The sequence below is a fragment of the Astatotilapia calliptera genome, chromosome 18, assembly GCF_900246225.1.
Source record: "Astatotilapia calliptera chromosome 18, fAstCal1.2, whole genome shotgun sequence".
NCBI classification, from domain to species: domain Eukaryota; kingdom Metazoa; phylum Chordata; class Actinopteri; order Cichliformes; family Cichlidae; genus Astatotilapia; species Astatotilapia calliptera.
The window spans coordinates 19326821-19342905 of NC_039319.1; the positions used below are offsets into that span (position 1 = coordinate 19326821).

Sequence of the window (16085 nt, forward strand, 5' to 3'; positions counted from 1 at the left end):
GTTTGTCTAATACAGATACACAAAAATTTTAACATATATGCACCCGTGCAAACTGAACAGTTTAACTGTGAAAATGTTCCCAGATGTGATCTTCTCAGCACCTGCCCAGTTTTGGTATTTTGTGTGTGCGGCTCAATTTCAACAGAGGGCGCCATTTGCCCACAATCCAAACGCGCACACGCAAAAAAGAAAAAAAAAACGCGCGTGCACGCACACATCTTTTCCAGCTAGCTGTAACCGGCTAGCCAGTCTGTTGTCGAGTTGACACCCTCTCCCTTACCTTGGCAGCAGTTAAGCTGCACAGTCGACATGGCAAGAAAATATCGCAGCAATTTCCTTAAAAAAGATGAAAAACTTCCAAGTCTTTTGGAATAAGTGAGTAGCATCGACAATAACAATTTATCTGCTCGGTGAAAAACCCAAAGTAGTAGTTGCATGTTTAGTTTTAGGCACATTAGTGACGCATAGAGATTGTTAGCGAGCTAGCTAAGGAGCTAAGCGCTAAGAGAGTGGAGAGAGTAACATTTGTTCATTAGCATGTTAGCCCTCTGTGCTCATTCCGACGACAAGAGCCGTTGAGTTATGTGCCCCTCAAAACAAGAGTAAAGCACAAACCTGGTCAGTTCTTAAGAACTTTATGGTATTGAGTTGTTGTCACTGTGTCTGGTGAATATAAAGACATTTTGGGACAGTTTTGTTGCTTTGAAGTTATGGGCGCTAGCGTTACATAATCTGACTTGTTGTCTCTTAGATCTCGTTTCCTTGAACAGCGCCTCCTCGAAGGATAATTAATATCATTAAAACTGTAACGTATGAACAACTGTGACTATATTCAGAGCAATAACTGTGTGACAGTCGGTTAGCGATAGGTTTCAGGTCGTTAAGTAACTGTTTGCTGATCAAACGACGTTTACCCATAGCTAAGCTAGGAAACTAGCCACCCATAGCTTCCGATGCTAAAACTAAGCTAACGTTACCTAGAGTTAGCTAGCTATAAAAGCGTCTCGTATCACTCGTAAGATTAGTGGGTGCATAACGAAACATCGAGATGGTCACAGCAAGGATAACAAACTGTGCAACAGCGCAATTGTTGGTACAATATTATCGAGCGCTATCCCCAGACTCTAGCTTTATATCAAGTTAGAGGGACTTGTGTGGTTAGCCTATCCTATACCCTTTGTCCATAGTCATAGCGATAACCAGCTCTTTTTTTTTTTTTTTTTTTTTTTTTTTTAACTAGGCCACGCCGCAGTTGTTTTGGTCCATCTCAACCATTTGTTTCATTCGGACTTTACAAATATGTGTTGTGTCACCTCTGATTTGCCGTTACATTGTTTTGTTGGGCTTGAACAACGTAATTGACAGGAAGAGGCATATTTTCAGTGCGGTTAGTTGTTCCACGGGAAACCTGCTTTATAACCACACTGCCTAGAATGCATTTCTCAGCTGCAAATGCACTCATGCACAGTGTAGCCATGTTTTATAGTGTACTTCTACAATGTTTTGATGAAAAACTAATAACATTATGACACGTTTTATAAAAAAAAAAAAAAAAACAACAACAACGAGAGTTTATGAATGCGGGAACAACTATAATTCCGTTTCTCTTTCTGCTTTACAGTATTCATCACGAGATGTGATCCACAATCCACAATGTGTGAGGACATTTAAGAACGATTGAGTTCGGAAGAAAAAAAAATTGATTCCAGTGGAATCTTTCATTATATATATATAAAATTATTATATATTTTCCACTGTGTTTAAGCTCACATACATTTATACACACCCATCCCATCAACATATAACCATGCCAGTGCAAGCACCACAATGGACAGAGTTCCTGCTGTGCCCGATCTGCACACAGACATTTGAGGAAACTGTTCGCAGGCCCATCAGCTTAGGCTGTGGACATACAGTCTGCAAGATGTGCCTGAACAAGTTGCACCGAAAGGCCTGTCCCTTTGACCAGACAGCCATCAGCACAGACATCGAGCAGTTACCTGTCAACACAGCTTTGTTGCAGCTGGTGGGAGGCCAGGTAAGAAGTTTGTTTTTGCGTGTTTGTCATAAATTGCTAAACAAATATACAGAGATCTGACTTTATACCGTCTGTGCTGAGATTTTGTTGACGCTATCTTGTGGTTAAGAATACTAGCTCATGGGTATGTTTTAGTTTTTTTTGTTTGTTTGTTTTTTCAGTAGTGAAACATTTTTAGACACCAATCCTGGTTTTAAAGGATGACGTTTTCTGTAATTACTTTGGATTGTATTCGTGTCACACATGGGTTACTACATGGTGTACATACTTTTGGGATTTCTTTCTGAGTCACCCTGCAGTCATTGAGCAATGACTTGAATTATGCTGCTTTACTGAGTGCTAGCGCATTCACTAAAGCCGTATTTCTCAGAGGGAGTGTTATACCAACAGGGTGAGGCACAGCTAATGGTGTCTGGCTTTGTTGGCCAGGTTTCTAAGTTAAGACTGCAATAATGGATAACGTCACTGCATCACTTGTAATGCTGAGATGTGTCTTCTCTAGTCATCATGACTGGTATAGCGTGTCCCTTAAACACATCTTGGTGGTTGTATTGCACATTTGTGCCAATAGGTAGGGCTTCCTTAAACGTTCCCTATATATATATATATATATATATATATATATATATATGTATATATATATTATGTGTGTGTGTATATGTAATGTAAAATTTGCTTGGTGGAAAAATATAACTAACCCTACCACACGTGGTGTGCCACACACATGTATTTGGGCAGACTGAGTGATAATAATGGTGGCAGACATTATTAAGTAGCACTCAGCTTTGTTATGACCTTTCTCAGAATTGGCCTTAATGTGCTGACGTTAGCCTTTGTGAGCTTTGCTTGTGGAAGATTGCAGCAACAGATTTTGCTAACATTAACGAGAGCATCTCAGCATATTAATATTTCAATACATGCTGTTAGTATATAGTTAAGTGAAACTCTGTGGACAAATGAAAATGCCTGGTCTGGGGGTCTTTGACAATCTTCAGCTGATTACTTAAACATTCTAATACCAGTGATTAGTGAGAATCCACATAATTTGAAATTAAATGTAATATATTTTAAGTAGGGATTATTTTAATTGTTGTACAAAATGAGTTGTAACGCGTTAAATTGGCCCTCAGTCCAAATTGTTTCTTACCGTAAGAATAACCATACACAAAAATGTTGCAAAAAATGACTACCGGTACTTAAGCCACCAACATACACATCAATTTTTTTAATTAATTAATTAATTTTTTAAATATGCTTGACAGCTCACTGTCATTTATTTTTCCAAAGTTATGATTTGTTTCAGTAAGTAATGTTTGCTTTTGATACTTATTAGATGTTGGAAATTCAGGCTAGTTTAATGTATTTCATTATGCAACTTCACATTATCAGTAAGAATACATAGTTCACTTTGTCTTCCAATACACATAAAGAGGCATTTACAATTAATTTGTGCATTCAGCTTTGTTGAGCTTTTTAGCTGCTACATTACACAGTGAAATGAAAGTGATGGTGATGGCGGTTCCACTAACTCTGCTACAGCTTTGTTGGGACAAAATTGTACTGAAACCTATTCATCTGTTGCTACTGATTTTCTAAATTCCTCCCTTGCATTCTGCTTCAGGTTCCCAAGGCTCAGCCAGTTGCTTTGATAACAAGTCCAGAGGACTCACAACATTATGAGGAGGCCAGGCAGTGTGTGGAGGAGCTGGCCCTCTACCTTAAACCCCTCAGCAACACCCGAGGTACTGGACCTTGCTGGAACTATTTAGCTCTGTGGTTTGCTCTTTCTTTTGTTTAAGTGAACAGACCTGGGACCTTTCAAATATGGAGGTTGATTTTCGGTATGAAAGACCACTTAACAATTTTCTTGTTCTCAGAGGGTGGATAGATTGGGAGGTAACTGTTAATGGGTGTAGACTTCCCTTTCAAAAAATAGCATAAGAGTGTTTGCTTTCTTTGTGTTAATCTCATGCTGGATACCAAAAACTGTCTGGCAAACAAAAACTATATAGGCACTGACAGTTTGAACAGCACCAGCATATATCATAGCTCATGAAGCTGGAGGTGTCTTTGAGTGAGAATGCTCTTAATAAGACATAACTAGATTGTCGAAGTCACCCTATATATAAAAACAGCTAAATACAGTCCTACTGTGTATCATAACTGATTTAGTGCAAGTGTCATTTGTATACCTCTTGATTTTTCATTCAAAAGTGTAATACATTTTAATATTGTATAGTATTCTGTAGAGGTGGGAATCACCATACATCCCACGATACGATATTATCACAATACTTAACTCACGATACAATATTATTGCAATTTTTTAAAATATTTTGCGATATTCAGATTCTGTACATAAAGGTTAACTTTATCAATATTCATTTTATCTAATATCTCAGTCTCGCACTCAGTCTTTCTCTCATTTCAGTCAGTTTTATTGTTGACAAAGTGAACGGTTTGTATTACAGTCTAGTCCAACTTAACTGAATGCAACCATCTGGTACAATTATAGCTATTCTGAACTATGCAATTTATGAAAACTATGCAGCCCCTTCAGCAACTGAAGAATTTGAAAGTAAATTAAAACAAAATATAATTTTACATTAAATAAAAAAGTTTTAAACTTAATTAAAATAAAACATGTCTTAAATTAAAATAAGTAAACTGACATGTTTATTGCTGCCAAAAAAGGTTAAACACATTTGGACAGTGAAAGAATGTCAGGATTCTTGCTCAGAAAAAGGAGCTGATCAACATGCTCTGAAGTCAGGGCATGTTCCAGTCCACAAAAACTTTTTTTGTAACAAAATATCGATTTCTGCTGTCCCTGTATCGATACATTATTAGCAAACAAAATATCACGATACTACACAGTATCGATTTTTCCCCCCACCCCTAGTATTCTGTATTTATATGTAATGCAATACATTGCAATTGTAAAGTCACAATGCCAAGAACGAGCAGACAGTATTACCTCAGGACCAAGATTACCTATACTAATGTTTTGTCCCTACTTTTGAAATGCCTTCAAAACCTTACCTGTCTTTTACGGCAGTAATTCTAGTTCTGTTAACATATTGCATTGAGGTTTGTTAACACTTTGGACAATAAGTGTTATCAAGTTTTATGCTTGATAAACAAAAGCAATAATCAAGCAACATTTCTGTACATGTATTTAGTAATGGTTGTATTACTGTAGTTTCTTGAGTACGATATTACTATACTAGATCACTATTTTTTTTAATATATATGTATATGGAAATATCTGAATTGCATTTAAGGTGCAAGGTTTAAGTAGCAAAACAGATTATAAGCTATTAAGTCTGAAAACAAATTACAGTATTTGCACTGCTTATTGAAATATTCAATATCAATATAATGAGTTGTATCTGCAAGTTGTTTCAGTGCAGAATATTGTGCATGATGCTGCCCTCAAGATTGTTGAGTCATAAATGTATTTAAGGAGCCTCAGTGCAACGGTAACAGATGGGACATCCTGATTTCTTGGGATGGAGCAGAAATGTTCATTTAGCGTCTTGTTTGGATGTACATTGGATCAAAATTCTTGAAAAAAGGAAGAAAAAAAATTTCTTCATTCCCACTAACAGTATTTGACTTAAGTTGCATGTAAATGCATCCAGTTTGTCAATGTGTGTCACTCTGATCTTTGCTGCAGAGTGGTGCATGTTTGATGGATGAAACAAGAATGAACTAATTTCTGAGTTTTTAATGTAGTTTTTCTTTATAGTTACATTAATATACTTTGTCCAGACTGTTAGGATAGCCAAACCTTGTTTTCTGGTGACATCAAAGAGCATTGCCTTTTCAACAATGGCTGCTGGCGTCTGATAATTTAAACATTGATACTGGTACTGAACTAAAGTATCTTAGCAGTACATCTTTTATTGCATTCTTTTTTTCCTCTCCTTGCCAGGTGTAGGGCTGAGCAGCACCGCTCAGAGCATGCTGAGTCGACCCATGCAGAGGAAACTGGTTACTCTGGTCCACTGCCAGCTGGTGGAAGAAGAAGGCCGTGTTAGAGCCATGAGAGCGGCTCGCTCTCTGGGCGAGCGAACTGTCACTGAGCTCATCTTGCAGCACCAGAATCCACAGCAGCTCTCGTCCAACTTGTGGGCTGCTGTCCGTGCACGAGGATGCCAGTTTCTCGGCCCAGGTAGATAGTTTTTCTTTACCCACAAAGTGAAATTTCCCTGAAAACAGTCAATTTATTCTCAGTAAAGACTAATTTGGAATGTGATGACTACTGAGTGTTACTCATCGATTCTGTGTTTGTTTTTCCTTTCTCAGCCATGCAGGAAGAAGCCCTAAAGTTGGTCCTCCTTGCTCTTGAGGATGGCTCTGCTTTGTCAAGAAAGGTGCTGGTTCTATTTGTAGTCCAGAGGCTTGAGCCACGGTTCCCTCAGGCTTCCAAAACTAGCATAGGCCACGTTGTGCAGCTTCTCTACAGGGCCTCCTGTTTCAAGGTATTAATCTGGCTGAAAACCAGAAGAAATTTATTTTATTATTTTGATATTTTTTATAAATGTTATTTAATATTTGTTTTGCTAAATATAGGTGCAACCCTTTCTGTGCAGAATTTTCTGTTGTATGTATGTAAGAATTTCTTTCAGAAAATAAAGGTAACTAGCTCATTTTGTGGCTTTCTACTAGGTTACCAAACGTGATGAAGATTCATCCCTAATGCAGCTGAAAGAGGAGTTTCGTACTTACGAGGCTCTGCGACGGGAGCACGACTCTCAAATTGTTCAGATTGCTATGGAGGGTGGATTGCGGATTGCTCCTGACCAGTGGTCTTCTCTTTTGTATGGGGATCAGTCTCACAAGTCACACATGCAGTCTATTATAGATAAGGTGTGTACTGGAAGTAAATCTATTTCAGTTTGTCGTTTTCACATACTGTACACATTTCAAAGAATCATTTAAAAAAAAAAAAAAGTATTAGCTCTGTTGGTCATAACATGTTCTTACATATGAAAGCTGAAGTACCAAAGCATTAACTATTTATTTTTATTTATTTTTTTGTTATGTGTATAGCTGCAGACCCCAGCATCTTTTGCTCAGAGTGTCCAGGAGCTGACAATTGCGCTGCAAAGGACTGGAGACCCAGCCAACCTCAACAGGCTGCGGCCCCATCTGGAACTTTTGGCCAACATTGATCCCAGTCCTGGTGAGAAACACACCCGCTATTGCGAGGACAAGTTGGTACATGCAGTGTCAGATGCAAATCCAAACTATGGCTCTTGTGTTTTCCCAACCCTCTCTCAGAAATCTTTGTTATTGGCCAAGTTTTGTTTTTTTCAGGAATCAAGTTAAAGTTCGGGTTACTTGAGTGATTTATTTATTTATTTATTTATTTATTACACATAAGTAGCTTAATTCTGGAGTCATAAGTCACCCATCCTCACATGCACACTCTCAACAGACAACAAATAAGCATAGTGCAAAATACTGAAAACATGCCACAGTGTGTCTTGGCTGATATGTTTCTACATGGATCAAAGTTATTTGCCCTTCCCTTTACTTATCCATATTTTTTTCTTCCCATAATTCTAGTAGAATTGATTTCATCATTCATGTCTGGGAATCTTGCCACTGAACTGTTCTGTCATTTCTTGAATGTCATTAATTCTTTGCATATTTAGGTAAAACCTGACAGTAAACTTTGACAGTGATATACCTCCTTTTATATTGAGAATGTGCTTTCTGCACCAAGAAGTCAATTGTATATTTTATTCCTTTTTGAACTACTTGGCTTTTGGTATCGCTGAGGTCACCATGCATTCCTTTTTTTGAAGCAAATAACACAATAGTAAAGTTTGTCACTGGTTATGTCTTTCTCATAGGTCTGTATTATCTATTCGGCCAGAAAGTTGCCTCTTTTTGTATATAATAAGACTTTATTCTATTGTGGAAAGCTCCACTGAACAGTTACCAAATGCATATTCAGCCCTTGGAATCAGCTACTGCAGGCTATCGCAAAGCTTGGTCATAAAGCTGGTTATTAAGCAATTGTCCAGTTACTGTTGAGCCTGTAAAAACGGAGCAACCCTGTTAAAAAAAAAATCAAATGTTGTAATAAATTGTCCTGAATTGACCTTGAATTCAAGCTGAAAGTCTACACCTCAGTAACCAAATTCCTAAAACTATGCTAACGACCAAATACTCCCATCAGTATGTTGGATTTGTCCTGTGTAGTGTGACTTCTACTATGTGGCTCAAAGCACACATCTGTCTCAGCTGATAGAGAACAGCCAATTTAAAATGTATTAATCCTTTTTTCCTGTATTATTTATTGTTTGTCTAGATGCTCCTCCTCCTACATGGGAGCAACTTGAGAAGGGGTTGGTAGCAGTGAAAACAGTGGTACATGGCCTGGTGGACTTTATCCAGAACCACAGCAAGAAAGGAGCCGATCCTCAACAGGTTAGTGTTTCTATTAAACTGCAAATAATGCTTGGAAAAAACAAAGCCAGGCTTTTAAACGGTCTAATAATGTTTCAAAGGCTTGTAGGAGATTTAGTCATGGTGGTCCAAGACATTGTTATGACACTTGATTTTTGAATTTTCCGTAATTTGTAGCAAACCCAAATTTTTCAGGATTGTAAATACAGATTTTTTTAATAAATAACTATATGAATAAATAAAAATGATTTTTGTAACGTTTCATCTTGTTGGATATAACATTTGTTTGCATCTGTTATTCGATGCAATTTTCTTAAATGGAGTTTTTACTTTTTGATCATATGCAAAAAAATCTTTTTTTAAGCCTCCTCAGCACAGCAAATACAAGACTTACATGTGCCGTGACATGAAGCAGAAGGGAGGCTGTCCTCGTGGAGCCAGCTGCACCTTTGCACACTCTCAGGAAGAACTAGAGAAGTGAGTCTTAACAACAACTTGTCAACGTAGTGTGTGTGTGTGAGAGAGAGTGCGAGAGAGAGAGGGGTTTTTTTTTGTGTGTGTGTGTGGGGGGGGGGGTAAGCTAGTTTCTGTTCCTCAATTCAGTCACTATTACCACAGTGGTTTTTATACACTCTCAATTTTTCAGAAATATATGTGTATGTTGTTGTTTTTTTTAATATCTAAAAAGAATATGATATCATAATTTTTATTATATTTTATAATACCTACCTATTTACTTATTTATTTACCTATTTTAAGGTATCGTAAGATGAACAAGCGTCTGGCAGCTCGCCTCCCTGGCTCAGGAGGACTCTTGTCAGATGATCCTCTCGATGTAGCAGTGACCCGAAAGCCTTCACCCTTGGCCAATGGGACTGGTGGACCCTCTTTGCCCACGCTTATTGCTCGTGGCACCGACCCAGTCTCATATGAACTGCCGCGTAAATCTGTTAAGATGGACGGAGGGAGTCCCAGTGCCCCAGGATCACCTCCTGATGTGTGAGTATAGTATGCAGAAGCCAGAGAGTTAGCATCTTCATCAAAGCCACGGGTTTTCTTATCCCTAGGTCACAGAATGAGGTTATTCAGTGAAATTATTTGCTCTGTTAAACAGAACAACACAAGATACATCAGATGTTGGAAAAATATTTAACAATGTGGGTTTATTCTTGTAGCCTGGACACTGTGCCCAAACATGGCATGACTCTGCCACCTCATGCCCTAGCCCACCCCAGGATTTCAGCAGATAACCTGTCAGTGGTTCCCAGAGGATCACCAGTGTACCCCCAGCAACAGCTCGCTGAGATGTACGGTGACACTCGTCCACCACCTTCTGCCTCTCAGTATGAGCCCCAACCATATTCTGCAGGTAGGCATAATGTATGCGTATGACTGAAATTGTAGCATTATTTTTATTATTATTATTTTAATTTATACTTAGAAGTAAATTGGAAGATTTTTTTTTTTTTTTTTAAATACTGTGACATTTTGTTTTCCAGGTTACCCCTACCAGCAGCCACCACAGTATGTTCCAAGAGATTACATCCGTAACCCTCCTCCGCATAGTGAGTCAGGACCCCCTTACCCGGATCCTTACCCTGGTTATGGCCCTCCAGAACGAACCTACCCGGCCCCTCACTCTGGTCAACAATTCTCCTACCCTCATCCTTCACACTATGACAGAGGTCGCCATATGTCCTACAGTGGTCCGCCACCTCCCCCTCAGCCTTACCCATCTCAAAGGGAAGGCTTGGTCAGAATGAGTCCAGCACCTCTAGATGTGCCCCCACCATCAACAGGGCATTCCAACTCTGTTTACCACCCAGAGCCCAGTAGCCGGGATAGATATGCAGCAGATGGCTACTATCCACCAGGTGCTCAACCTATGAATATGAGGCCCTATGTGAGGGTGAGTATGTTTTTAGATATGCTTTGTGCTCATTTCTCTTGGTGTGGATATGGGGGGGGGGGAGAGAAAACTGTCAGCAGTTCAGCAGTCATTATTTGTGTGTGCATCTCATAGGGGCCATCATGTGGTGGTCCTCAAGCCAGCCTGGACTATCTGCATCGACGCCGGCAGGAGCTGTTATCCCAGCTGGAGGAAAGGAAGGTCATTTCGCCTCCACCTTTTGCTGCTTCACCCACTCTTACACATCCCTTCCCCAACGACTACCCTCCTGATGTTAGTACCCAGGAGATTTAATATACATCTGCTGTTTATGTCAGCCATTGTAATATTTAGCCTCTTATTTCAGGCTTAAAAGCCTAAAATAATCCTGAATGTAGTTGGTGAAGTAAAGCTTGAGTTAACTGTGAATATGGGTAAGTTTTAATAACTGCATGTGTTGTGTCTGCAGTATGACGAGGATAACTCCAAAGCAATTCCAAAATGCAGACTAGCCAACTATACGGGGCAATACTCTCCCTGGTCTTGTGAAACTATTGGCTCATACATTGGCACAAAAGATCCCAAACCCAAAGATGTTATGGTTCCTCCTCCTGTGGAGATGATGGTAAGCCTCAAGTGACAAACGAACTTTGTGCTGATTTCTTGGGTTTTTCATATAATAATAACCTTTCCTCTCTTTATCCTTTTCTCTCCTTTTATCAGAATGTGGATGCTAAAGGCCTGAGAGAACCGTCGTTGGAGGCCCCTCGGAAGGGCACAGAAGTAAAGGATGATGACCCCATTATTCCATTTGGTACCCTGCCCACTGTGTCGCGCTTTGGGGCCATCTCTCGCACCTCAAAGACAGGCTATCAGACCACTGGACCTGTACAGGCCATGGCCTCCACTCCCCAGAACCCAAATTCTAAACACATGGCCATGCCAGGTAAGAGCCCACATGGACCGCAGTCTTATTGCTTTACTGACACTGGTAATTAAATGCAGCATATTGTTTCTATTGCTTTGTCTAGAGCAATACACACACAAGAAGAAGAAAAAGAACTTAGCTCTTTAATTCAGTGACTCATTGAACCTCCTTGTGCAACAGCTTTTAGCAGCTACAGCATTTCCTGTAGGCCATTCCATAGCGCAAATTATCTTTGTTGAATTACTTGTGTGCTTTTGGTCACCAGGCGCTTAGACAGCAAAGAAACGCCAAACTATCAATACTCCCTCCTAGAGCAGGGCGATTTGACTAAAAATATTTATCATGATATACATTTGAAAATTTGCGATAACGATATAACTGACGATATAATTGACACTAGACAAAATACTTTACAACTCTTCAAATTTATTAGTGCATTTCCAGTGGAAATTGGCTGACAAATCCTCAGCATAACCATGTATAATATCCACAAAACTTAAAAAGAGGTTATACACACACAATACCATATTATGTTGAAGCACCGTACATATCACTCGGCGAGGCTCCAGCCTACGGTAGCCGTAATGCTCCGACAATCCATCAAGCGGTGCGGCTTCGTAGCTTAGCAAAGTCGTACTGAAACATTTGACAGATTTTTGAGCGCTGTGTACCACATAAAATCGTTTCGCTGCCATGTCCATATGTAAACAAAGGCACTGCGCATGCGCGTTTTACCCATATTCTATTGCGATATTTCATTTTCCTATCGTTGCCCAACATTACACCGGTATTACCATGAACGGTATGATATAGCCCAGCCCTACTCCCTCCACCATGCATCATATGGAAATACACTAATTTTCGAGGGTGGTGTAGCTTAGTATCTATTCGTAGAACGTTTTACCAGAAGTGGCACATCCTGTTTTTTGGTTTTTTTGCTTTTTTTAAGGCAGTAGGATCTTTCCATTTCTACATTTAATCACTTTTTTCTTTTCTTTTTTCTTTTCTTTTTTTAAATCAAGTTCTAGATATTTCTGCAAGTCATTTTGCTGCATTTTGGGTACTTTTTCACTACTTTCAAGATTGCTCATTGTGCTCTTGGTGTGAGGTTTTTTTGTGTGTGTTTTTTGCAGGACACCCACTCATATGAAGAGTAGAAACAGTCCTGAATTCTTCTTCCGTTTGTAGAAAACATGCCCGTTGCAAACTGAACAGCATTTTATTTAGAAACACTTCTGTAGCCCTTCTGTAGTAATTCTTATAAAGTGCTTTGAAAGCTGTCATGCTCACGTCACAATGCACATCAAGCAATTGTTTTTAAGAAGAGCGGCCTTGTCAGATCAGCTCCGGCTATATTTATAGGAAGCATCACCTGTACAAGCATACTTCTAATCTGATTTTGTCAATTGTGATACACAAAGTAGTTTTTGAAGAAGGTTTATTCATTTATTTTTGTCCCCCCACACACAGGATTATAAGATAAGACAACTTTTATTAGTCCCAGAGATGGGAAATTCACATTGTTGGAGCTGCAAACAAGTGTAGTATTCAACACACGGGAATACTCAGAGCATAGTCATTTCACATAATTGTAGTGTTTCATAATTGCAATTGTTAAGAACATAGTTCTGTTATACAATTTACCATTTTCCCTTCAGCAGAATACACATATGGAAGCCATGGAGGATGGGGTGGAACTTCATACCCCACCCACCAGAATGCCTCCTCCTCTCAGGGACATTTTAGTGAGCGGTAAGTCCTATATTTGTTTAATCTGTTTGTTATTCTTGTGGTTGTGTTTTGTTTTTTTGTTTTTTTATATATAGTCAGTAGATCATCATGTGAATTGTGTATTTGCCAAATATCAGAAATGCCTTTGTTAAAGATTGTGAAGCAGTTATTTTTTTGCTGTTGTAGTCTACCCATGGCAGCCTCAGACAGAGAGCAGTTAAAGATTGAGCTACAGCAGGTGAACCAGCAGATCAGCCAACAGACACAGATGCACAGCATGGAGGTTTGTACAATCTGTTACTAAGGAGTATCTATAAATGTCTAGAAAGACCCATATCGTTTTGATCAATTTTTACACCACAAGAGGTGTGAGGTGCTCAATATTATTGATTTCTTGATTACCTGTTTATGGCTCGACTCTCCTTTTTAGATTAAAAATTGATGTGGCGAGAAATACAAACTGTTTACCTGGTGTCTAGTTACTATCAACATATATTCAACACTGAAATATGTGTAATGAATAAAATGAATGTCCCATTTTAAACCATTGTTTTCCTGACTATTGCTAAAGACTTCCAGATTGCACATTCACCCTCCTACTCCTTACTTCCTGTCTTTCTGCTACAGGCTGCCAGTAATTCTTTACTCCTGCAGAGGGAGGCCAGTGCATTGGCTACTCACCCTGGCCAGGGCCAGGCAGCAGTAGCCTCACAACAGCAACAACCCAAGTGGCCATCAGGGGGAGCAAGTGCAACAGCTGTCTCCAGTGAACAGCTTAGCCTGGAGCTTCACCAGGTTGAGAAAGAGATCGGCAAAAGGACCCGTGAGATGGCTATGGTAGGAGTGGTGGCAAGTTGTTGAACACTAACGAGGGATGTAACAGTTTAACCATGGATTTTGAGAGAATTTGGGATTAGTGTGGATGTGGTTAAAACGTCTTGATGGGTGGGTTTTTGGCAAATTGACATCTAGATCTTTATGAGCTGTGTGTGATGAAATATTTTATTGGGGGTTATATCCATTTCCAAACCAGGAAAACCAGGTGGTCCATGATGTTCAGCAGTACAAGATGAAACCTGCTGAGAATGGACAGCCAGAGCATAAGACTCCACTGGAAGAAATCTCCTTGGCGCTTGCGTGAGTATGAACATGCTTAAATATACTGCGTCCCCCTGAATATGAATATTTTATATTATTTCCATTCATGTCTTGTTCTGCTTTGTCTGTTTTCTCTTTTCTTCATACAGTGAGGTGTCAAATGGCTCCAGCGGTCTGCCGGAAAGTGCAGTGGGCGGGTCCATGCTGTCACTGACGAATAAAGCATCTGCATTGAGCTTATGTTCAGATCCAGGTGTCACTGGTTCAGAGATGCAGAAGAATGGTGTTGTCCATTCCTGCTCTTAGGAAGTACACATTTACACACATTCAAAAGCATGCACAGGCACACATACACCCATTCTATTTAGAAGATGAGCAGTATCTGCCGTGATGAATTTTCTTTCTTTTTGTTCTGTGAATGAGCTTTTTTTTTTTTTATGACTTTCCTTGCCTGGAAACCAGGGCATATGATAACATTTCTTGTGTGTGTTGTTTTTTTTTTTGTTTGTTTGTTTTTTTGTACTGGGTTTAGATTAACAAGGCTCACAGTAGATTCAGGAAGAGAAAATGGTGGTGACGTTGACAGTGTCATTACAACTTTATTTAAAAAGTATATGCATATTCAACCTCAACGGTAAAATTATAGCAGAGTATTTGATCCTCCTGAAGAAAGAATGTTGGGTTAGTTGAACGGTTAGGTAAATAGGAGCACCTTGTAACATCGCATACACTCTGAATAAATTCTGTACGATCTGGTTTATGATTGACGATGGCAGAAATGTCACTCTTGGTACTCACCCCCCAAAATCGTAAGAAAAAAACAAAAAAAAGAGGTTGCCCAGATCTGGATGTCTGAGAAGGGAAAAGCACTTCAATATTCCACCTGGATTCAGCTAAAATGGGCATGCAGGGTGTTTTTAAAAATGCAGTGTTACACCACATGCACTTCCGCACCTGCCATGAGAAGTATGACTTTTATTTTTGCATTTTATGAACACGTGTCTGTTTCATATTTGAAAGCAGTTTATAATATATTTAATTGGAGCATTCTGTTTTAAAGATTGCATTAAGTCTTTGATAATGAGCTTTCCGTGTTTTCTATAAGGGAACCTACTAAGTGCTTCTCTTGATTAATTTTTATTTTTTGTTTTTTATGTGACCCTGATGTGATTTGGTTGCCTTTCACCAATGCTCCTGACTGTCTGCTGCATTCAGTTCAGTCAAAATTGTTGTGAGCTTGTGCATGCAGGTTACCAGACGGAGATGGTGCACTTTTTTGTATCAGGAGTCACTTGAATGACTGTGAAGTTGACCTTAAAACATCAAGGCAAATAAGGGATTTCCCTCCTCAGAGATTCTCATCTGGCCACACAAAAGGCCTCCCCATTGGGATATCTTGTCATTTGTTCTCCTAACTTCTATGAAGTTGCCTTCCCTTGTGTATGTTTTGTTAAAATTTGTCTTACTTTTTTCTTGCTTTACATTGTTACGATTTTGGGCGATGATGCTTACCCTGTGAAGGTTTTTATCCAGCTTAGTTGAAGACACACTCTCCTCTCCGTCATGAAATGGCTATAATTGGCAGTGAGTCCAGAAAGGTTGCTGTTGTAGCGTTCTTGGCTGCATTAGTACATTTGAAATCATGTTTACAGCTGAAGAAAGCAGTGTTATTTACTGAGGAGTGGCTGGAAACCTTCAGGAACGGCTGTGCTTCGATCAGATTAATAAATTCATTCACCTCGCATTGAGTGTATTTGAGTGTCTTTGCTGACTGGTGCAATATACAGCTCACTTCGTCACATTTTTTTTTTTTTTTTTTTTTTGTTCACAACCTGCTGTCATCATCACCATCATTAGAACCATTATTGCTCTTTCTCCATCATATAAATTGTTTACTGCTGATGCTCAATAGAGAGCTCGTTGCCTTTTTGTAAACAGTTAGCATGATTGGCAAAAGTTTTACTGCTCTGCTGACA

General features: G+C 39.3%; 1 protein-coding gene across 2 annotated transcripts; it reads left to right on the top strand.

Annotated features, from left to right (window-relative positions):
- The first annotated feature begins 206 nt into the window (after nt 1-206).
- Nucleotides 207-15853, top strand: rc3h1b (ring finger and CCCH-type domains 1b). 2 transcript variants are annotated; one of them, XM_026148762.1, is made up of 20 exons: nt 207-375; nt 1622-2038; nt 3660-3780; nt 5976-6215; nt 6350-6525; nt 6713-6913; nt 7097-7229; nt 8367-8485; nt 8829-8941; nt 9224-9463; nt 9640-9833; nt 9964-10373; nt 10488-10646; nt 10822-10977; nt 11076-11298; nt 12939-13032; nt 13198-13294; nt 13639-13848; nt 14045-14148; nt 14259-15853. In XM_026148762.1, exons 2-20 carry the CDS (start codon nt 1808-1810, stop codon nt 14413-14415), a joined length of 3378 nt encoding a protein of 1125 aa, XP_026004547.1. In that variant the 5' UTR covers nt 207-375; nt 1622-1807; the 3' UTR covers nt 14416-15853. The 2 variants fall into 2 exon arrangements, with proteins under 2 accessions (XP_026004547.1, XP_026004549.1); XM_026148764.1 differs by having other exon boundaries at nt 12942-13032.
- The last annotated feature ends 232 nt before the right edge of the window (nt 15854-16085 follow it).